This window comes from Triticum urartu, chromosome 3, assembly GCF_003073215.2.
Source record: "Triticum urartu cultivar G1812 chromosome 3, Tu2.1, whole genome shotgun sequence".
NCBI classification, from domain to species: Eukaryota; Viridiplantae; Streptophyta; class Magnoliopsida; order Poales; family Poaceae; genus Triticum; species Triticum urartu.
The window spans coordinates 72,935,738-72,958,413 of record NC_053024.1 but is presented as its reverse complement, the minus strand read 5'-3'; the positions used below and the strand labels follow the sequence as shown (position 1 = coordinate 72,958,413).

Below are 22,676 nucleotides of genomic sequence, written 5' to 3'. Positions count from 1 at the left end.
GACAATGATTTGTTGGACCAATTCCAGTTGCTATGACAACTGTACGTCTGGTTAGGGAGGCTGAGATTCAACTCAGAAGACCGCGTCTTCACCTTATTCCCCTTGAGCTAAGGACACCCAGTCCTCGCCCAATCACTCTGGTAAGTCTTCAAGGTAGACTCCCAAACCTTCACAGGCCTGTTCACCGGCGATCCACAATGACTCTTGGATGCTCAGAACGCGACGCCTAACCGGCTGGAGGATTCACAGTCCTCAAGTGTAATAAGTCTTCAGATCACACAGACAGGAAGACTTCAGTGATACCTAACACTCTTTGGCTCTGGGTGGTTAGGGCTTTATCCTCGCAAGGAATTCTCTCTCAAAGGCTTTGAGGTGGGTTGCTCGAAAACGACAAAAGCCGTACACTAACTCTGAGCAGCCAACCGTTTATGGTTGTAGGGGGTGGGCTATTTATAGCCACTAGGCAACCCGACCTGATTTGTCCGAAATGACCCTGGGTTACTAAGAAACTGACACATGTTCCAACGGTCAGATTTCAAACACACGCGGCAACTTTACTTGGGCTACAAGCAAAGCTGACTCATCCAGCTCTGCATAAGATTTGCTCTCATTGTCTTCGCTCGAAGACATAGGATTTTGGTTGAGCATCACTTCAGTCACTCTGACTTTGTTCACTTGGACCCCACTTAACAGTACGGTTGTTCCTATGACTCAACAAAGAAGAAAAGGAGACAACGAAACAACTAAGTCTTCGCGCCTCATAGTCTTCACGCAATGTCTTCTCTTGTCATAGTCTTCAATGTGAATATCTTCACATACCACCATTGTCTTCAATGTCTTCATACATTTTTAGGGGTCATCTCCGGTAGATAAACCGAATCAATGAGGGACTACTACCCGTGTTATCCTGCAATTCTCATAAACACATTAGTCCCTCAACTAGGTTTGTCGTCAATACTCCAAAACCAACTAGGGGTGGCACTAGATGCACTTATAATCTCCCCCTTTTTGGTGATTGATGACAAAATGGTTGAAGTTTTCAACGGGGATAAAAGTATGTGAAATGTAAAGGATTTAGGTATTGTCTTCATAAGTGGCAAAGGCTCCCCCTGAAGATGTGCATGTAAGTAATTTGCTTTTGGAATGCAAATGCACATGGCAGGTTGTACTTGTGGAGATCCTCTTCAACTTATAACGACAATTCATCATGCATGAAAAGTATGTGAAGATAATGACATGCATAATGAAAAATGGACGTCTGCAGAATGACCTAAGTGCGGAAGTTATCATCGCACATGCGGAATTTATCATCGCATCACAGAATAGCAAATAAGTAGCAGACGACCATCGAGTTTAAGTGTTACAACTCAAAGAACCAAATGTATCAAAAAGCGAGAGTTGTAAACACTAGGCAAAATATAAAACCACCGCCCATATGGACCCGGTTGAAGACTATCAAACTCATATGCTTCTCCCCCTTTTGTCAGTAAGGACCAAAAAGGTTTGAAGACATAGAGCACCTACTCGTTCCCATGAGGAGTTGGTGAAGCAGCAGGGTCGTCGATGTTGGTTGGCGGTGCAGACGAACTTGGTGCAGTGTTGATTTGCGCTGAAGGTGGTGAAGTAGCATCGTCTTCATCATCGATGACACGTGCATTCACTATTGTAGCAGAGGAGGAGAACTCAGAGTCTTCAAGAGACGGAGTACGCCGCAGCACAGTCCTTCTCGGAGGTGTTGAGTCAAAATTGAAGCGTTCAGAGAAGCCATCATCTTGAAGATCATCTTCAGAACACATAAGCGTCAGCCCTTTCCATGTAAGCCGACAAGTTTCATGGGCGACAAAGGCATTCTTGGTGGCAAGGTTGCGAATCCTGTTTACGTCCACCAAGAGGCTTTTCATTTGGCACTTCAGCCAATCATGATGCTTATCCTGTTTCTGATGAAGGACAACCAGAAGCTCTCGGTCATTGAGAACACGAGATTGCTTCTTAGGCCGTTATGCAATGGTGCTTTCAGTGGCTTCAGTGAGGGCATGATGAGGTGCACGGGTAGTACCAGCCAGAGGATAAACACGAGTGACTGCTGGGACTCCTTCAATGTGTTGTGAGAAGCTTTGATTATCATCATTTTGAAGACTAAGGGGCTCCTTGGCAGGCTCTGGATAGATGGCTTCAACTGACATATCGACGTCAGGCAAAAAAATCAGATGATTGCGAGCAGAGGGATGATAGGTGACAGCTAAGTGTAGTTTGATCAGACGCATAATCCATGGAGCGTAAAACTTCAAGCCAAAGAGATCAGATCCTGATGCTGCAAGTTGGCGGATGAAGAAGTCTTGTGCATTGAAGCTTTTGCCGTGAAGAATATGGAAGACCAAAGTCTTTATTGCACCTTCAAGCTTTGCATGTGGAGAATGTCCTTTGATGGGCCAGAGAATTCGCCTTATAATGTGATAGATAGTACGTGGCAGATACTCAAGGTCTTCAACAAAGAACTCCTTAGGATATTCAGCATCGGGAGGCAAAGGCTTCATCATGCTAAGCATCTGACTCATGTTGGGTTCAGGCTTGTGAAAAATGCTTTCCATAGCAGCACCGTGAAGCTGACAACCAGGTTCATAAAGATCACCTGGAGTGGGCAGGCCAGTGAGCTCAATGACATCAAAGGCTTTGGCTTCATGATGAATATTGCCTGTCATCCACTCAAGGACCCAAGTCTTCGGATCCCTGTTGTAGCCACGAATATGAAGAGTGGCATAGAATTGGAGCACCAATTCTTCGTTCTAGTGCTCCTTGTCAGTGACGAACCGCAACAAGCCAGACTCTCTGAAGCAATCCAGCGCTTCTTCCAAACAGGGCAGACCAGTTATGGCTTCAGTGTCAAGACGCATATGTGGAAAAATGCGACCTTGATTGTATAAGATGCATGAGTAATAACTACGCTGCTGATAGCTCCAGAACCGATCAGAAGATATTCTTGCCTTAGAGTAGGGGTTCTTGGCGCTATCAAAGAAGGTGTTGTGTGCTTTGAAGCTATTGATCTTGAATGATCCGGGTGCAGATGCAGTGCCTGGAAACCTAGGCAGCCTTGGCATTGGCTTCTGAACCTGAGGCCTGCGCTCGACGTGATAGTCAAATTGGGGACCAACAGCAGGTGGAGGAACAAGAAGAGGCCATTTGACAGTGATAAGCTGGCCATAGTTGTATGCTTGCTTGATAGTATGTGGCCTTGGTGGCGGAACATGAGCAGTGATATCAACAGAGGCGTCAGGCTGCACATCTGTTGTAGGTGCATCATTGGCTTCATTGGCTTCTGTCACAGTGTTTGGTGCAGGCTCCACATTGTCTTCAGCCATGACCACGTCATTGGCTTCAGTGGTGTTAGTGGTGGCAGCCTCAGGATTCTCAACTTCCACTTGAGGAGCTGGAGGGCCGGGCACCGACACGTTCACTTCAGGAACAACTTCTTTAGTAATGGGGGGAGTAGGGACACGTTCTTCTGCTTGTTTTTCTTCGGCTGATGCAGCCGGATTGTCTTCAGCAACTTTAGCTTCAGACTCGGAGACATTCACAGTAGGAGTGGCTTCTGCGAACACCTGACGTGCAACAGATTGGTGGTGCACTTCTCCTTCTGGAACGCTCGAAAGAGGGACTTGGGGCCTTGGTCCTTTGCGAAGCCCGCGTAACGCTGGCGACGCCTGTGGAGATGGAGTTGGCTGGGCCTCAAAGTCATCTTCTTCTTCTTGCACTGGTGGGGTGACTTGTTGTTGGGGAGTACTCGGGGTGTCTTGTTGTTGTGGGTGATCAGCCCATGATGCATCCTGAGCAATTGGCGTCAGAGGACGGCCAATGCTGATGAGTTCGATGTTCGTGAGAACAGGCGATGATACCAAGTTGTGCTCGATCTGAGGAAGAACTACATCATCTTCAACATTGTCATGGTGACCAATGTCTTCAGCAGTGGTGGGGTCAACTGCTTGAATGTCTTCAGCTTCAGGAGCCTCCGAGGAAGCAGGCATGAACTACCATCCGTCGTTCTTGATGCGAAGAGTCAGGACGAGCAACCGAGATGGGCTCGACAACAAGGGGTTCTGTGGGAGCAGCCCGATCTTTCTTGGTTTTGCGCTTCTTCTTGGAGGGAGCGACATCAGAAGCTTCAGGATTTTTCCTCTTTCTGGCTTCAGCCTCGGCAGCCCTTGTCTTCTTCAGTTCTGAAACGGTTGACTTGACCTTTGGCTTCGAGCCGGACATGCTGCTTGGGAAGACAATGCGAGGTTCTTCCCGCCTTGAAGGTGCAGATTTGTCAGTCGATGGCTTCTTCTTCTTTGCAGCCATTCTGGGGTCGATGCCAGGACGCCCAAGAGCCTTGTGCTTCGCAGCTTCATTGTAAGCTTGCACGCACTTGTCAGCCAGACTCTTCATGCGCTCACGAGAACCTTTAGCTTCTTCTCGTTTCTTAAGAAAAGCTTCCTTGAGCTCGTGCAGCATAACCTTGAAGTTTTTAACATCTTGCACGCTGAGCTTTGCCATGTGCTTCTTGAACTGAGCTTTCTCATAGTCGATCTTGTGCTTCAGTTCAACGATGCACTGAGCTAGAGCTAGCTCAGAAGCAATGGCACCAGTGAAAGAGACGCTGAGGCCAATTGGAAGTTGCGGATCTTCAAAGCTGAGATTGGGGGTTTCAAACCACTCATCAATGAAGTTGTGGATGATTGCCACGTCAAAGAGAGGCAAATCATTGAAGATTTCTGCTTCTTCCTTGCTCTTAGTCAGTTACTCAAGAGCGTCATCTGCAAGATCTTCATCACTGGACAGATCAATGTGTTCGTCTCGCAGAATGGCAGCAGGGGTCAATGCCTGATCAGTATTCTTTTTCATCTCCGTCTTCTTGGAGATACGTGTAGATCTTCAGACTGCACACTGTCTTCAAGAGGTGTAGTAGCCAGTGGCTTTGCACGTGAAGCTTTTGGAGGAGCAGCTGACTTTGAAGCTTTAGCCATCTTTTGCTTCTGCGGCTTTGGAGTAGGAGCTGGGGCTTCATCAATGTTGGCATCATCATCAGAATGATCCACTGAAAGTGCGTTATATCGACTAGAGGGGGGGTGAATAGGCGATTTTTATGAAAGTCTTCAAGACGTGAGAGTTGTGAAGACAAACAGTGAAGATCATGCCTATTACTATGCAGCGGAAGTTAGATTACACTAGGCCAGCCATGGTCATGTATTCAATAGAGTGAAAGCGCAATGACAAACAGCTTCAGTGTAATAAGGATCAGGTAGGAAGAAGTTATGAAGTCAAACAGACCATACATTCATGTTGTGAAGACAAAAGATAAAGCAAGCATGCAATGGCTTCACAATGAATAACTGTAAGTGAAAGGAAGTGAAGATGAAACCAGTGATGCGTTGAAGACAATGATTTGTTGGACCAGTTCCAGTTGCTGTGACAACTGTACGTCTGGTTGGAGCGGCTAGGTATTTAAACCAAAGGACACACAGTCCCGGACACCCAGTCAAGGACACTTAGTCCAAGACACCCAGTCCTCACCGTTTTCTCCTTGAGCTAAGGTCACACAGACCTCGCCCAATCACTCAGGTAAGTCTTCAAGGTAGACTCCCAAACCTTCACAGACTTCGTTCACTGACAATCCACAATTTCTCTTGGATGCTCAGAACGCGACGCCTAACCGTCTGGAGAATGCACAGTCCTCAAGTGTAATAAGTCTTCAGATCACACAGACACGAAGACTTAAGTGATGCCCAATTTGCTCTGGCTCTGGGTGGTTAGGGCTTTTCTCCTCACTGGGAATTTTTCTTTCAAAGGCTTCGAGGTGGGTTGCTCTTAAACGACAAAAGCCGTGCACTGAAATCTGAGCAGCCAACCGTTTATGGTTGTGGGGGGTGGACTATTTATAGCCACTTGGCAACCCGACCTGATCTGTCCGAAATGACCCTGGGTCACTAAGGAACTGACACGTGTACCAACGGTCGAATTTTGAACTCACACGACAACTTTACTTGGGCTACAAGTAAAGCTGACTTGTCTGACTCTGGACAAGATTTTCTCTCAAAGTCTTTGCTCGAAGACATAGGATTTGAATTAGGCACACTTCAGTCATTCTGACTGGTTCTCTTCGACCCCACTTAACAGTACGGTGGTTCCTATGACACAACATGAATGAAATAAAACTACGAAGGATCTAGGTCTTCGAGTTCCAAAAGCTTCATAGGGAGTCTTCTCATGTCATTGTCTTCAATATGAATATCTTCATAAACCACCATTGTCTTCAATGTCTTCGTACATTTTTATGGGTCATCTTTGGTAGTAAAACCGAATCAATGAGGGACTTCTACCTGTGTTTTCCTGCAATTCTCACAAACACATTAGTCCCTCAACTAGGTTTGTCGTCAATACTCCAAAACCAACTAGAGGTGGCACTAGATGCACTTACAATCTCCCCCTTTTTGGTGATTGATGACAAACTAGTTGAAGTTTTCAACGGGAAACATAATTTGTGAAATTGTAAAAGAATTGTCTTCATAAGTTGCAAGGGCTCCCCCTGAAGATGTGCATATAAGTAATTTGCTTCTTGAATGCAAATGCACATGGCAGGATGTACTTGTGGAGATCCACTTCAACTTATGACAATCCACTATGCATGTGAAAGTATATGAAGATAATGACATGCATAATGGAAAATGGACGTCTGCAGAATGAGATGAGTGCGGAATTTATCTTCGCAAAACGGAGTGACAAACAGGTAGCAGACGACCATCAAGGCTAAGTGTTACAACTCAATGAAGCAAATGTAGCAAAAAACGGGAGTTGTAAGCACGAAGCAAAATGTAGCAAAATATGAAGGCACCCGCCCATAGTGACCCGCTTGAAGACTATAACCATCATATGCTTCTCCCCCTTTTGTCAGTGATGACCAAAAAGGTTTGAAGACATAGAGGTTTCTACGCGTTCCCAGGCGTAGCAGGGTCGGTGGAGTTGTTTGGCGGCGGTGCAGACGAGCTTGGTGCAGATTCGACGCGCGTTGAAGCAGGTGGAGATGATGTCGCGTCGTCTTCTTCTTCAATAATCCGGGCAGACACGGTGGCAGCAGAAGAAGAGAACTCTGACTCTTCAAGTGATGGTGTGCTGCGCATCACCACTCTTCTTGGAGGCGTGGAGTCAAATTTGAAATGCTATGTGAAGCCATCCTCATGCAGTTCAGCTTCAGGGCACATCATAGTGAGGCCCTTCCAAGTGCGGCGACAGGTCTCGTGTGTGACAAATGCATTCTTGGTTGCCAGATTTCTGATGCGATTGACTTCTTGCATGATGCTTCTCATCTGCCTCTTGAGCCAGTCGTGATGCCTATCTTGCTTTTGGTGAAGATCCACAAGAAGCTCTCTGTCATTGAGTGTATGAGCGCGCTTCTTGGGTCTTTTTGCAGCTGTGCTGTTGGTGGCTTCAGTTGATGCAGGGGCACGTGTGGTGCCAGCCATTGGATACACTCGGGAGAGAGCTTCAACACCTTCAATATTTTGAGTGAATCTCTGGTGTTCTGCATTCTAAAGACTTAGTGGTTGCTTGGCCGGCTCTGGATATATGGCTTCAGCAGATGTGTCCATATCTGGCAAAAATATCCTATGATTGCGGGCTGAGGGTTGATAGGAGATTGCAGAGTGAAGCTTGATCAGCCTCATAACCCAAGGAGCATAAAATTTTAATCCAAACAGTTCTGAAGTAGACGCTGCAAATTGTCGGATGAAGAGATCCTGTGTATTGAAGCATTTGCCGTGAAGAATGCAGAAGATGAGAGTCTTCATGGCACCATCAATCGTTGCATATCGAGAGTGTCCCTTGATTGGCAGAGAGTCCGCCTTATGATGTGATATATTTTCTGGGCAGGTACTCTAAGTCTTCAACGAAGAACTTAGTTGGATAGGGTGCATTTGGAGGAAATGGCTTCATCATTGAGAGCATCTGACTCATATCTGGCTCAGGACGCTGAAATATGCTCTCAATTGCTTCAACATGGAGTTGGCACCCTTCTTCAAAGAATTCGCCAGGAGTGGGAAGTCCGGTAAGCTCAATTAGATCGAAAGCATTGGCTTCATGATGGATATTTCCTGTCATCCACTCCAGGATCCATGTCTTCGGATCTCTGTTATAGCCTTTGATATGCAAGGTGGCATAGAACTGGAGCAGAAGCTCTTTGTTCCAGTGCTCTTCGTCAGTGATAAATGGCAGCAAACCCATTTGCTTGAAGCAATCCAGTGCTTCTTCCAGACCAGGCAGACCAGCAACAGCTTCAACCTCAAGGCGCTTGTGAGGAAAGATGCGGCCTTGGTTGTAGAGGATGCATGAATAATAGCTGCGCTGTTGATGGCTCCAGAACCTATCTGATACAATCCGTTCCCTTGAATAAGGGTTCTTGGAGCGGTCAAAAAACGTGTTATCTGCCCTGAAGCCGTTGATGTTGAAGGAACCAGGAGCTGATGCAGGACCTGGGAACCTTGGTAGTCGTGGGATCGGCTTCTGGACCTGGGGCCTGTGCGCAATATGATAGTTGAATTGTGGTCCGGCAGCAGACTCAGGCACAGAATGTTCAGGAGCAGTAGCTTCGGTGTCTTCTGAAGCTGTTGTTGGGGAGGGCTCCACATTTGCTTCGGCGTTGTTTGTGGCAGCCTCAACATTTCCAGCTTCAGGCACGTTCTCCTTGAGAACTGCTTCTTGTTGGTGCGAGGGAGTTGGAGCTTGTGGTATTTCTGCTTGCTCTTCGGCTGATGCAGCCGGAATGTCTTCAGCAGCCTGAGCCCTTGGCCCTTTGCGAAGCCTATGGAATGTAGGCGCTGGTGGAGTTGCAGTGGGTTGGGGCTCATCTTCCTCCTGTGGGCGATCTGCCCACGATGCATTTTGTGTGATTGGCGTCAATGGACGACCAATACTGATCTGTTCGCTTGTCTCAAGCTGAGGAAGGGCTGCATCACCTTGCACATTGTCTTGGGGACTAATGTCTTCAGCAGCATTGGGGTTGGCTGCTGGAATGTCTTCAGCGTGCGGAGCCTCTATGTAAGCAGGCTCATGCACTGTCAACTGATGGTCTGCGTCAGGATAGCGGACGCAGAGTGGTTCAACTATCAGGGGCTCTGTGGGAGCAGCCCGAGATTTCTTGGTCTTGCGCTTCTTGATGATGGGTTCAGAAGGAGAGGCTTCAGAATGTTTTCTCTTCTTAGCTTTAGCCTCTGCAGTCCGTGTCTTCTTGTGCTGTGAGGCGGTTGATCGACTCTTTGGCTTCGAGCCAGTCGTTGCAGCGGGGAAGACAATTGGAGCATCAGGTTCTGACCTTGGCGCTACAGGTTCGGGCACAGCCGCCTTCTTTTTCTTCTTCGCGGCCATCCTGGGGTCAATGCCGGGACGCCCAAGTGCCTTGCGCTTTTCTGCCTCATTGTAGGCTTGCACGCAGCGTTCAGCCAAAGTCTTCATGCGTTCTCACGAGCCTTGAGCTTCGGCGCGTGTCTTCAGGAAGTTCTCTTTCAGCTCGTGCAACATGATCTTGAAGTTTTTCACTTCTTGCACACTGAGCTTGGCCACGTGCTTCTTGAACTGAGCCTTTTCATGATCAATTTTCTGCTTCAGTTCTACAATTCGCTGGGCTATTGCAAGTTCTGAAGCAATTGCACCTTGAAAGGCAACGCTGAGACCTATGGGTAGCTGCAGATCATTGAAGCTTATGTCTGGTGTGTCAAACCATTCATCGATGAAGTTGTGAATGATGGCGACATCAAACAGAGGCAGATTGTTGAAGATTTCGGCCTCCTCCTTGCTCTTGATGAGCTGCTCAAGAGCATCATCTCCAAGATCTTCATCGCTTGAGAGATCAATGGCTTCGCAGCGCAGAATGTCAGCAGCTGTGAGCTCTTTGCCTGTGTGTGACTGAGGCTTCTTGGCTTCTTGGGGCTTGGACACTCGTGATAAGCCTTCTGACTGCACACTGGCTTCAGGAGGTGCAGTTGCTAAAGGCTTCACTCTTGCGATCTTGGGAGAAGCGGCTGGCTTTTAAGCTTTTGGTGCTTTTGGCTTCTTCTGCTTTGGCTTCGGAGCAGCAGGGGCGTCATCTGACTCAGTATCTGCTGGAGGGTCATTCACAGCAGTCCCTTGGACTAGGATGCGAGTGATGAGGCCTGCAAGATTGGCATACGGCTCGATGATATTGGGATCGGCGTTGCGTGTGCCATCCGCCCTTGGTGAGGAGGGACCAGGGTTGAAGTCAAGCCCAAATTTCTTCTTGTTTATCTTTGCTGACTGTTGTGCAAACTGAAAGTTGCTCTTGAAGAGATTATCATCGCGACACCAGAGAAGTGATGACGGATGTGCCTCAGCTGGCTGTGGTCCTCTCACCATGCATGGATAGAAGCCTTGAGCAATGGCTTCGTCTCTGGACTTGGGTACGAGATTTTTGTATAATACATCTCCCCACGGTCTCTTGATGGCGCACTTCTCCGCATATTCCTGAGTGACGAAGCGGTAGTGGAACCATTGCTCTGCCCAATATCTTCGAATCCATTGGATTCATGTCTTGCGCTGACCATAGCTTTCTTCAGGATCAGTTTTGTACATCTCTGCCAATTCATCAGGCAGATATTTGGACGTTTCACCACGTCGCTGTCTGCCTCCCTTCCTTGCAGCTGTTTCTGAAGCCATGAATAACTTGGAAGGCTTCAAGATGTTCAAAGGCTTCAAAGGCTTCCTTTTGCAAGAACTGGCTTCAGGCGAGTTGATGTGATGCTGCAAGTACTCTGCAAATGAATGCAGACTATGAGAACCAAAGGATTCTCCCACGGACATGTACCTGTGACAGCATTAAGGTGCGAGGGAAGGGGAAGAGGTCATATGCATTCTCAGAAGATTTTGAAGATAAATCGGTTTAGAAGACATTGACCTCATTATGCGAAGACATTCACTTATAGATAAGAAGTTGGTTCCAGATTTGTACGAACCCATGGATCAGTACAAGTGAGGAATCTAACTACTTTATGAAGCACAAGTGAATATACTAGGCATGTTATGAGATGCAGCGAGAGATTTAACTGGTGTGAAGAGAAACTTCTTATGGCAGAAAGTGACTGAACTGTAGGATCAAAAGAAGCTGTAAAAAGAGGTTTTATTTACCACACTTGGAACTGCTAGACGAAGTGAGAGTTGAGGCCGAGCAGTTCGATCCTCCATGCCCTAACTTGGCGATGGAAGACACCTACGGCGACGGCGGAGAGAGCGATGTCCGCTGTCGGCGTGAAAACGGCGTCGGAGAGGTTGCGGCAGTGAAGCGCTTCATCGCCGGCGTCGTCGAGTGCTAGCGGTGGCGCTAGGGTTCGTGCGAGGGTGGAAGAAGGAGATAATGACCGCAGTGAATCGTGTATTTATAGGGATAGAGGCGGCACAACGTTATTATGCAGGTACCCCTGGCGGTTCGCATTTGAGGCACGCGTGGCCAGTTAGAGGAAGATTGGGATTTGTTCTGTGTCCCACGCACGCCTAAATTGTCGGACGGTCGTTCCTGCTTCTCCGGATCTTATGTGGAGGAATGAGCATTAAAAACGGACTTTTATGGTTGTCTCAATGTCTTCGGCCGACAAGGACACTGTGAAGACATTCGACAGTTTCAACAGAATGCATATGACTTGGAGAGATAGAGTTTGAGATAGAAAGCATAGAGAGGTTAGGGTCCGATCACATTCACTTAGTTCAAAAGATTCAACCAAGAAGACATAGCTATAAGTGAATGCTGTAGAGGACAGAACATCAGTACATATATATATATCCATATAATCAACGCAGTGAAGATAATCATGAAGACATATTGAGAATGAAACCAAACCAATTGTGAAGACATTGAGAGGTAACGCCATGAGAGAAATGCTTCAAAATGGAACGTTTGGTGGTGGCGTTACCCACCGTATAGGAAGTATTAGACCCAGACATGGCGCACAATTATCGTGGCGCTCCGAAGTCAAATTCCACATTAATGTATTCACACTTAGAATGTATGTCTTCATTGTTTGAAGATATACGCTACTTCGTGTGTTGCACATCTAAGTCATCAATATGCTTAAGTGTTAGGATGTGTGCCTGATCACAGGACATTTGAGGATTCCAAGATATTTAGCTCACACCGTAACTTGCAAAATCTCTTCTCATCCAAGGGATTTGTGAAGATATCTGCCAATTGTTCTTCAGTGTTGACGTGTATGATATCAATGTCTTCCTTCACAACATGATCTCTGAGAAAGTGATGACGAATTTCAATGTGCTTTGTCTTCGAGTGCTGAACTGGGTTGTTGGCAATCTTGATGGCGCTTTCGTTGTCAAAGTAAAGTGGCACTTGCTTCAGATGAATGCCATAACCTTGAGTGTTTGCTTCATCCACAGAAGCTGAGCACAGCAAGATCCAGCAGCAATGTATTCAGATTCAGCAGTGGAGAGTGATACACAGTTCTGCTTCTTTGAAGACCAACATACAAGTGATCGTCCCAGAAAGTGACATGTGCCTGATGTAGACTTGCGATCAACTTTGTCACCAGCATAATCAGCATCCGAAAATCCAACTAAATCAAACTCTGAGCCCTTTGGATACCATAATCCTAGAGTTGGGGTGTGAGCCAAATATCGAAGAATTCGCTTCACAGCTAAGTGATGCGACTCCTTTGGTGTCGCTTGAAATCGAGCACACATGCAAACACTAAGCATGATATCTGGCCTAGATGCACATAAATAAAGCAAAGACCCAATCATGGAGCGGTATACCTTTTGATCTAACTCTTTACCATTGTCGTCGGGACCCAGATGATGCTTGGCTGGCATTGGTGTTGTGAAGCCTTTGCAGTCTTGCATACCGAACTTCTTCAGGCACTCTTTAAGATACTTCTCTTGAGATATGAAGATGTCATTGCGTTGTTGTCATATTTGAAGACCAAGGAAGAACTTCAGCTCCCCCATCATGGACATCTGATATTGCTCTTGCATCATATATCCAAACTCTTCACTGTACTTCTGATTGGTGCAGCCGAACATAATGTCATCCACATATATTTGGCACACAAATAGTTCACCATCATATGTCTTTGTGAAAAGAGTGGGATCCAGGGAACCAGGTATGAAGCCTTTGCTTTTCAGAAAGTACTTGAGTGTATCATACCAGGCCCTAGGGGCTTGTTTGAGGCCATACAGTGCCTTGTTGAGCTTGTATACCATATCAGGATATTTTGGATTTTCAAAGCCAGGTGGTTGTGCAACATACACTTCTTCTTCAATCTTGCCATTGAGAAAGGCACTTTTCACATCCATCTGATAGAGAAGTATGTTATGATGATTTGCATAGGCCAGCAGTATGCGTATGGCTTCAAGCCTAGCCACAGGAGCAAATGTTTCATCGAAGTCAATGCCCTCCACCTGAGTATATCCTTGAGCAACTAGACGAGCTTTGTTTCTGACAACTTGACCATGCTCATCTTGCTTGTTGCGGTATATCCATTTGGTGCCTATTATGTTGTGCTTCCGTGGATCAGGACACTTGACCAGTTCCCATACATTATTCAGCTCAAACTGTTGAAGCTCTTCTTGCATAGCTTGAATCCATTCAGGTTCCATGAAGGCTTCTTCAACTTTCTTGGGTTCTGATATTGAGACGAATGCGAAATGCCCACAGAAGTTTGTTAGCTGAGTTGCCCTTGAACGAGTGAGTGGACCAGGTGCATTGATGCTGTCCATTATTTTGTCAATTTGTACTTCATTTGCAACACGAGGGTGTGTGGGGCGAAGACTTTGCTCTTGCTGATCTATGTGGTCATTTGAAGGTATATCTTCAGGCTGAGCATTGTCTTCATGTGGATCAGGTGCTGAGATGATAAGTTCTTCTTCAGGTTGAGCTTCAGAAGGTACAATTTCTCCAGTTCCCATAAGCTTGATTGATTCATTTGCTGGAACTTCATTAGCACATTTGGCAATTGCTCTCTTTGTGATCCATTGGTTTCATCAAACCGCACATCCACTGTTTCAACCACTTTGTAGTGGTAGAGGTTGAAGACTCTGTAGGAGTGCGAATCCTTTCCATATCCAAGCATGAAGCCCTCATGTGCTTTTGGTGCAAACTTTGAGGTGTGGTGTGGGTCCTTGATCCAGCATTTTGCGCCAAATACTCTGAAGTAACTGACATTTGGCTTCTTGCCAGTTAGGAGTTCATAGGATGTCTTGTTCAGAAGCTTATGAAGATAAACACGATTGATTGTATGGCATGCAGTATCAATGGCTTCAGTCCAGAATTTTCTTGGAGTCTTGTATTCATCTAGCATTGTTCTGGCCATCTCAATGAGTGTTCTGTTCTTGCGTTCGACGACACCATTCTGCTGTGGCGTGTATGGAGCTGAGAATTCATGTGTGATGCCCAAGGTGTCCAGATATGTATCAAGGCCAGTGTTTTTGAATTCAGTGCCATTGTCACTTCTGATGTGCTTTATCTTGGCGCCAAAATTGTTCATAGCTCGATTTGCGAAGCGTCTGAAGACATCCTGCACTTCAGTCTTGTAAAGGATTATGTGCACCCAAGTATATCTAGAATAATCATCAACAATTACGAAGCCATAGAGGCATGCAGAAGTAGTAAAAGTTGAGTAGTGAGTGGGACCGAAAAGATCCATGTGAAGCAGTTCGAAGGGTTGAGTAGTGGTCATGATTGTCTTCGAAGGATGTTTTGCCCTTGTCATCTTCCCTGCTTCACAGGCACCGCATAAGTGATCTTTCTTGAACTTGACGCCTTCAATGCCTATGACGCGCTTTTTCTTCGCAAGGGTGTGGAGGTTCCTCATGCCAGCATGCCCAAGCCTTCGATGCCAAAGCCAGCATTCTGAAGCTTTTGCAAGAAGACATACTGCAAGTTGTGGTCCTGCTGAGAAATCTACCACATACAAATCACCTTTCCTATACCCTTCAAACACTAGAGATTTGTCAGATTCCATTAGCACCAGGCAGCGATATTTGCCAAACATTACAATCATATTCAAATCGCAAAGCATTGAGACAGACATTAAGTTGAAGCCAAGGGATTCAACAAGCATGACTTTATCCATGTGTTGATCCTTTGAGATTGCAACTCTACCTAGACTCAATACCTTACTTTTACCAGTGTCAGCGAATGTAATGTGGCTCTTGTCGGATGGACGTAAAGTTGAGTCCATAAGAAGGCTTCTTCTACCAGTCATGTGATTTGTACACCCACTGTCAATAATCCATTCTGAAGACTTTGAAGTTGCTGGTATCGTACCCTACAGTGCAGTTAGGGGGATAGGCTTCACGAAGAGTGTTGTGAAGCATAAACATTTGACGAACCAGTGGGTTATGAAAGCTTAGATCCAAATTAGGACTAATGGGGAGAGTAGCATGCGATTCAGGAACGAAGTACATAATGATGCCATTTGGGCAGTTTATCTTGCGCCCCACAAGATTTTTATGGTCCCCAGCAATAGCATCAGAAGATTTTGTTTTTGTGCTGGAGACCTTTCCCTGCAAAGGAGAGTTAAGCTTTCTTAACCACCCACATCTTCAAGGGTGGCTTAGAAGCTATAAGTCTAAGTGCAGCATCTGAGAATTTTGGCTTTGAAACCTTAGCAAACAGTCTAGCAGGTGGACAATAATACTCATAGGAATAAGCAGAATAATTTTTGGTCATTTGAACATGACGGTTCGATGAACCACTCTCATATTCATATGCCTGAGTATGGTTCCCCTGCAAAACATTTGCGTTAGTGCGACTCAGGTGAGTCCCCTGTTTGTATGAAGCATTTGGACCATATGAAGCCTTTGGTCTGAGGTTTGTCTTCTTCAAGTGAGGTGTCATGAAGACATTCACAGGAAGATTTTCCAGACATGTTTTCGGAACCCAGATCTTCTTCATATGCGGTCCATTCCTACAGTTAGTACCAATGTACCTGGCAAACACTTCACCATTCTGATTCTTAAACAGCTTATAGTTTGCATCAAAGGATTCATCAATGATAATTGGGTTAGCACAAGTGAAGCCAGATAAATTGGATGGATCTGCTGAAAGTTCCTTTGCAGCAACCCATGTAGTTTTGGGGTACTGCTCAGGTTTCCAGTAAGACCCATCTGCATTAATTTTCCTTACGAACCCAACACCCTCTTTCCTAGGGTTTCGGTTCAGAATCTGCTTCTTAAGGACATCACATAATGTCTGATGCCCTTTCAGACTTTTGTACATCCCTGTTTCAAGCAATGTCTTCAACCTAGCATTCTCATCAGCAATAGCAGTGGTATCCTCAGCAGAGGGGTTAGTTACCATATCAACAGTTGAAGATATTGAAACAGTAGTAGCAGTGGAACATTCAGCAACAGAAGCAGCATTATCACGCTCAATGCATTTAAGACATGGCGGTTCAAATCCTTCCTGAGCGGGACTGATCTGTTCAGCGCGAAGTGACTCATTTTCCTTTTGAAGATCTTCATGAGCCACCCTCAATTTCTCAAGTTCTTGCTTCCTTTGAAGATAATCATAGGAAAGCTTTTCATGAGTTGTTGAGAGAGTATCATGACGATCTTCAAGTTCCTGATACTTAACGTGAAGGTTTTTTATGTCTTCAATTAAGGATTCAGATCGAGTCATTTCAGCACCCAACAGATCATCGCTTCTGTCTAACAATTTTTGAATATGTTCCATAGCTTTCTGTTGTTCAGTTGCAATTTTAGCAAGTGTTTTGTAGCTAGGTTTTGAATCACATTCAGAGTCATCGTCACTAGATGTTTCATAGCGAGTTGTGCGTGTGTTTACCTTGGCACCGCGTGCCATGAAGCAGTAGGTAGGAGTGGAGTCGTCCTTGTCATTTGCGTCGGTGTCGGTGATGCAGTCATTGTCTTCAGTATTGAAGATGGACTTGGCGACGTATGCTGTAGCCAGACTCGCAGTGCCAGAATCAGACTCCTCCTCAGACTCCACCTCTGCCTCCTCAGATGCGGACTCCTCCTCTGAATCCATCTCTTTTCCAACAAACGCACGTGCCTTGCCGGATGAGCTCTTCTTGTGTGATGAAGACCTTGATGAAGTTTTGGAAGAAGACTTTGAGTATTTCTTCTTCTTCTTGTCGTCAGAATCATATTCCTTGCTCTTCTTCTTCCTTCTGTTCTCATTGTCCCACTGTGGACACTCAGAGATGAAGTGTCCAGTTTTCTTGGACTTGTGACATGTTTTCTTCTTGTAGTCATGAGCAGAAGCTTCATCATTCCTTGAGCTTGATCGTGAAGATTTCCTGAAGCCTTTCTTCTTAGTGAATTTTTGGAACTTCTTCACTAGCATTGCAAGTTCTCTTCCAATGTCTTCAGGATCATCAGAACTGCAGTCAGATTCTTCTTCAGATGAGGAGACAGCTTTTGCCTTCTAGGCACGAGTTCGCCCATAGTTTGGACCGTAGATATCTCTTTTCTCAGAAAGCTGAAACTCATGTGTGTTGAGCCTCTCAAGTATGTCAGACGGATCGAGTGTCTTGAAATCAGGACGTTCTTGAATCATCAGGGCCAGAATGTCAAACGAACTATCAAGTGATCTCAGCAGCGTCTTGACGATTTCATGTTTGGTGATCTCAGTAGCGCCGAGGGCTTGAAGCTCATTTGTGATGTCAGTGAGCCGATCAAAGGTGTGCTGGACATTCTCATTGTCATTTCGTTTGAAGTGGTTGAAGAGATTGCGAAGGACACTGATTCTTTGATCTCTCTGGGTTGATATGCCTTCATTAACCTTGGAGAGCCAGTCCCAGACCAGCTTGGATGTCTTCAAGGCACTCACACGGCCATACTGTCCTTTGGTCAGATGACCACAGATGATATTTTTGGCAGTAGAGTCCAGTTGAGTGAACTTCTTGACATCAGCAGCAGTGACACCTTCTCCAGCCTTGGGAACGCCGTTCTCGATGACATACCATAGGTCGACGTCAATGGCTTCAAGATGCATGCGCATCTTATTCTTCCAGTAGGGATATTCAGTTCCATCAAAGACGGGGCACGCAGCGGAGACTTTGATTATCCCTGCAGTCGACATAGCTAAAACTCCAGGTGGTTAAACCGAATCACACAGAACAAGGGAGCACCTTGCTCTGATACCAATTGAAAGTGCGTTATATCGACTAGAGGGGGGGTGAATAGGCAATTTTTATGAAAGTCTTCAAAACGTGAGAGTTGTGAAGACAAACAGTGAAGATCATGCCTATTACTATGTAGCGGAAGTTAGATTACACTAGGCCAGCCATGGTCATGTATTCAATAGAGTGAAAGCGCAATGACAAACAGCTTCAGTGTAATAAGGATCAGGTAGGAAGAAGTTATGAAGCCAAACAGATCATGCATTCATGTTGTGAAGACAAAAGATAAAGCAAGCATGCAATGGCTTCACAATGAATAACTGTAAGCGAGAAGAAGTGAAGATGAAACCAGTGACACGTTGGAAGACAATGATTTGTTGGACCAGTTCCAGTTGCTGTGACAACTGTACGTCTGGTTGGAGCGGCTAGGTATTTAAACCAAAGGACACACAGTCCCGGACACCCAGTCAAGGACACTTAGTCCAAGACACCCAGTCCTCACCGTTTTCTCCTTGAGCTAAGGTCACACAGACCTCGCCCAATCACTCAGGTAAGTCTTCAAGGTAGACTCCCAAACCTTCACAGACTTCGTTCACTGCAATCCACAATTTCTCTTGGATGCTCAGAACGCGACGCCTAACCGTCTGGAGGATGCACAGTCCTCAAGTGTAATAAGTCTTCAAATCACACAGACACGAAGACTTAAGTGATGCCCAATTTACTCTGGCTCTGGGTGGTTAGGGCTTTTCTCCTCACTAGGAATTTTTCTTTCAAAGGCTTCGAGGTGGGTTGCTCTCAAACGACAAAAGCCGTGCACTGAAATCTGAGCAGCCAACCGTTTATGGTTGTGGGGTGGACTATTTATAGCCACTTGGCAACCCGACCTGATCTGTCCGAAATGACCCTGGGTCACTAAGGAACTGACACGTGTACCAACGGTCGAATTTTGAACTCACACGGCAACTTTACTTGGGCTACAAGTAAAGCTGACTTGTCTGACTCTTGGACAAGATTTTCTCTCAAAGTCTTCGCTCGAAGACATAGGATTTGAATTAGGCATCACTTCAGTCATTCTGACTGGTTCTCTTCGACCCCACTTAACAGTACGGTGGTTCCTATGACACAACATGAATGAAATAAAACTACGAAGGATCTAGGTCTTCGAGTTCCAAAAGCTTCATAGGGAGTCTTCTCATGTCATTGTCTTCAATATGAATATCTTCATAAACCACCATTGTCTTCAATGTCTTCGTACATTTTTAGGGGTCATCTCTGGTAGTAAAACCGAATCAATGAGGGACTTCTACCTGTGTTTTCCTGCAATTCTCACAAACACATTAGTCCCTCAACTAGGTTTGTCGTCAATACTCCAAAACCAACTAGAGGTGGCACTAGATGCATTTACAGTAATGGTGCTGTAGAAGCGCATCAAGAGCATGGTAGATAAAAATACCAGCCTCGCCAGCGTGATCCAGGTGATGCTCTTCCGTCGAATTCTTCCCTGTCAGGCGTGTCAAGAGCCCATGTGGAAGTTCAACCCGTCGGTCCTCGGACCCTGCAGCGGTTCTTCGGCACGAAGCATGAAGACATGTGGAAGTTGCTCTTCAAGACCAAGAAGTCATGTCCGGAGGCAACCGAAGACCTCGGCTACGACAGCATCCACGCCGCGACCCCCGTAAGTTCTTTGATAACCTTACTTTGCGAATCCAAGGAGCACACTAAACCCTTCATTTATTTTTGAAGGGCTGAAGAAGAAAGCGGACCGGATTCACTGTCCGGCTCCGCTGCCCGAAGACCCAGCTATTCCTCTATTGACGAGGGTGCTGGTCCCGGCGCCGGAAAAGAAAGCCAGGGGAAGGGCAAGGAGGCCAAGAGCGGCTTCCGCCGTAAGAGTGCTTCAGACGTAGTGTCCGAGGACATCAGAACCCTCTCCTCCCCTGACGAAGAGGAAGAGGAGGAGGAAGAGAGCAACTCCCCCCTAAGGGGGAGAAGAAGAAAAGGGCAGCCTCCGTCGATCTAGAGGCGGAGGCATCCAAGAAAGGGAGGACGTCCCTTACGGATGACTCAGAATTGGATGCCGATGAGTGGCACCCCAGGCCAAAGCCCCTGGTCGGATCATAAGTACTCAAAGGTATGTATATGTCTGGCTTTTCTGGCTTATAGTTTTAATGCATTTAAATTGTATGTTGCAGTCCCTTACGTAGTCATGCAGGCAATTTTCTTTGTTCAGAGTTCCTTATGCTTGTCAAGATCTGCAAGCATTTCTTCTCTAAATATGCTTCTTGCTTACTTGAGCAATTTTAGTTTTCTGAATATGCAACTCCTCCTGAAGGTTGGAAACACATTTAGTTTGTGATAGTTAATCATGCTACCAATTTATTTGTTTCAATTCTCCTCTTTCTAGCAAACAACAACAAGGTTACGTCTGAATATGCAAGATGCTAAATGCAGTTGTCCAGAATCAACCAGAAGCTAACATGAAGACTGATTAAAGAAAGAGGTGGTGGGGGATCATCTATTACCTTGCAAATTCGTGAAGCAAGTTCTTCTCCAGGTTTATATCTTCTCGATTTTGATTTTCTTCCAGACAGATCTATCATTCTAAAATGATATGACGACTCATCCATTTTTTTGGTATTGTTCTGCTGTTGTGGATCTAAGGGCGTTTGGAGGAGAAGGACTTTGCAAGGAAGAAATTTAGCACAAGATCTATAGAGAGGTCAGAAGAGATCAGCACATCTCATGTTTGTTTCAGCGTCCATGGCGGCAGCTGAGTGTTTGCGGTGTCGGGGATGAAAGAGGAGGAAGAAGACCTAGTGGCTCTGTGCGTTAGGTGGATTCTGTGTAGTGGGTCTGTCTCTTAGCGGGTTCATGCCCATTTTAGTTTTGGGCTGAAGACTGAAGGCAGAAATATAAAGTCAGAACTCTTTTTTCAGCCCGTTTGACTGCTGGCCTTTTTCGACTGACCACAACTTTGGGCCAGTCAATTTGTTCTGAATAGTTATGTTTCCTTACCTTCTACAAATCGACTGATCCCTTTCTTGAGTCAGTCGATTGATCTATAGCCGCTCCCGTTTTGAGAAGTCAGTGGAGTACTTTATGATGATGATTAGATTGCAGCGCATTTTTCGCTCATTCTCTCTTGGTGTTTTGTTCGTGCATCCCTGTCACCCGTACCTTGAGATGCATGGCTCGGCAGAAAGTGCCGAATTCCATCATGATTTCCAATTCATATTTCTCGATGAGGACAGCCTACTGGAATTACGGGAGCATCTACAGGATATTAGTTAGTACTCCTACTAATCAAACTAACTTATTACATGCTTTCAGATCACGAAATTCACTTGCGGCGGGTTCGTGATGGGCGTGCGGTTCAACCACGCGTCGGCGGACGGCATGGGCGCGGCGCAGTTCATCAAGGCGGTGGGCGACATGGCGCGGGGGCTCCCGGAGCCGGCGGTGAAGCCGGTGTGGGACAGGGAGAAGTTCGCCAACCCGAGCATCAAGCCTGGCCCGCTCCCGGAGGTCCCCGTGCTGGTGCTGGACTACATCGTGCTCGACTTCCCCACGGGCTACATCGACGGGCTCAAGACGCAGTACAAGGCACACATCGGCAAGTTCTGCTCCGGCTTCGACGTGCTGACGGCCAAGCTGTGGCAGTGCCGCACCCGGGCGCTGAACCTGGAGCCGGAGGCCACGGTGAAGCTCTGCTTCTTCGCCAGCGTGCGCCACCTGCTGAAGCTGGACGCCGGGTACTACGGCAACTCCATCTTCCCCGTGAAGATGTCCGGGAGCAGCAAGAAGGTGCTGGAGTCGTCGTTGATGGAGGTGATCGACATGATCCGGGAGGTGAAGCAGCGGATGGCGGTGGAGTTCTTCCAGTTCGCCAAGGAGGAGACGCGGCAGGATCCCTTCCAGATGAGCTTCGACTACGAGTCCATCTACGTCTCCGACTGGAGCAAGCTGGGGTTCTCCGACGTGGACTACGGCTTCGGCTCGCCCATGTTCGCCGGCCCGCTCGTGAACAACGACTTCATCGCCTCCGTCGTCATCCTCAAGGCGCCGCTGCCGCTGGACAGCACCCGGATGCTCGCCAGCTGCGTCACCAAGGAGCAATCGGAGGAGTTCGACCCGGGCCTGAAGGAGGGCCTGCCCCATTTGATACGAGACAATAAAAATGATACATACCTGCATTTGGTTACTTGATTGATGATGGCTTGTATGGTTGCAAAACTCAAGAGGGACCAGAGGCATGGCGCTTTTAGAAAAAATACATTTTGAGTCGTGTATGGTGGGCTTCGTCTCTGTGGGCCATAGGGAAACACTAAAGCCCACAGCACAAGCAGCCCGATTAAGATGTGTCGGTTCTATGGGTCACCGCGGGCACGCGTCGAGGCTGGGTTTCGTTTAGTCCCACATGGCCAGACGAGAAGAACTTTGATCTCTTTAAATAGGGCTTCAACCGGCCTCATCATCGCCGGGCTTGGTGGCGCTAGCCTGTTACCGTAGATGAACGGGGCAACCAGAATTTGCAAGCCTCACATGGTG

The 22,676-nt window shown here is 46.6% G+C and overlaps 1 protein-coding gene across 1 annotated transcript; it reads left to right on the top strand.

Annotated features, from left to right (window-relative positions):
- Window positions 1–21,443: 21,443 nt before the first annotated feature.
- On the top strand, window positions 21,444–22,334 carry LOC125546674 (acyl transferase 9-like; the record flags this gene model as incomplete). The annotated part of the gene is made up of 1 exon (XM_048710847.1): window positions 21,444–22,334. A coding segment is annotated over one exon (891 nt), but the record flags the coding sequence as incomplete, so codon positions are not given.
- Window positions 22,335–22,676: the final 342 nt, after the last annotated feature.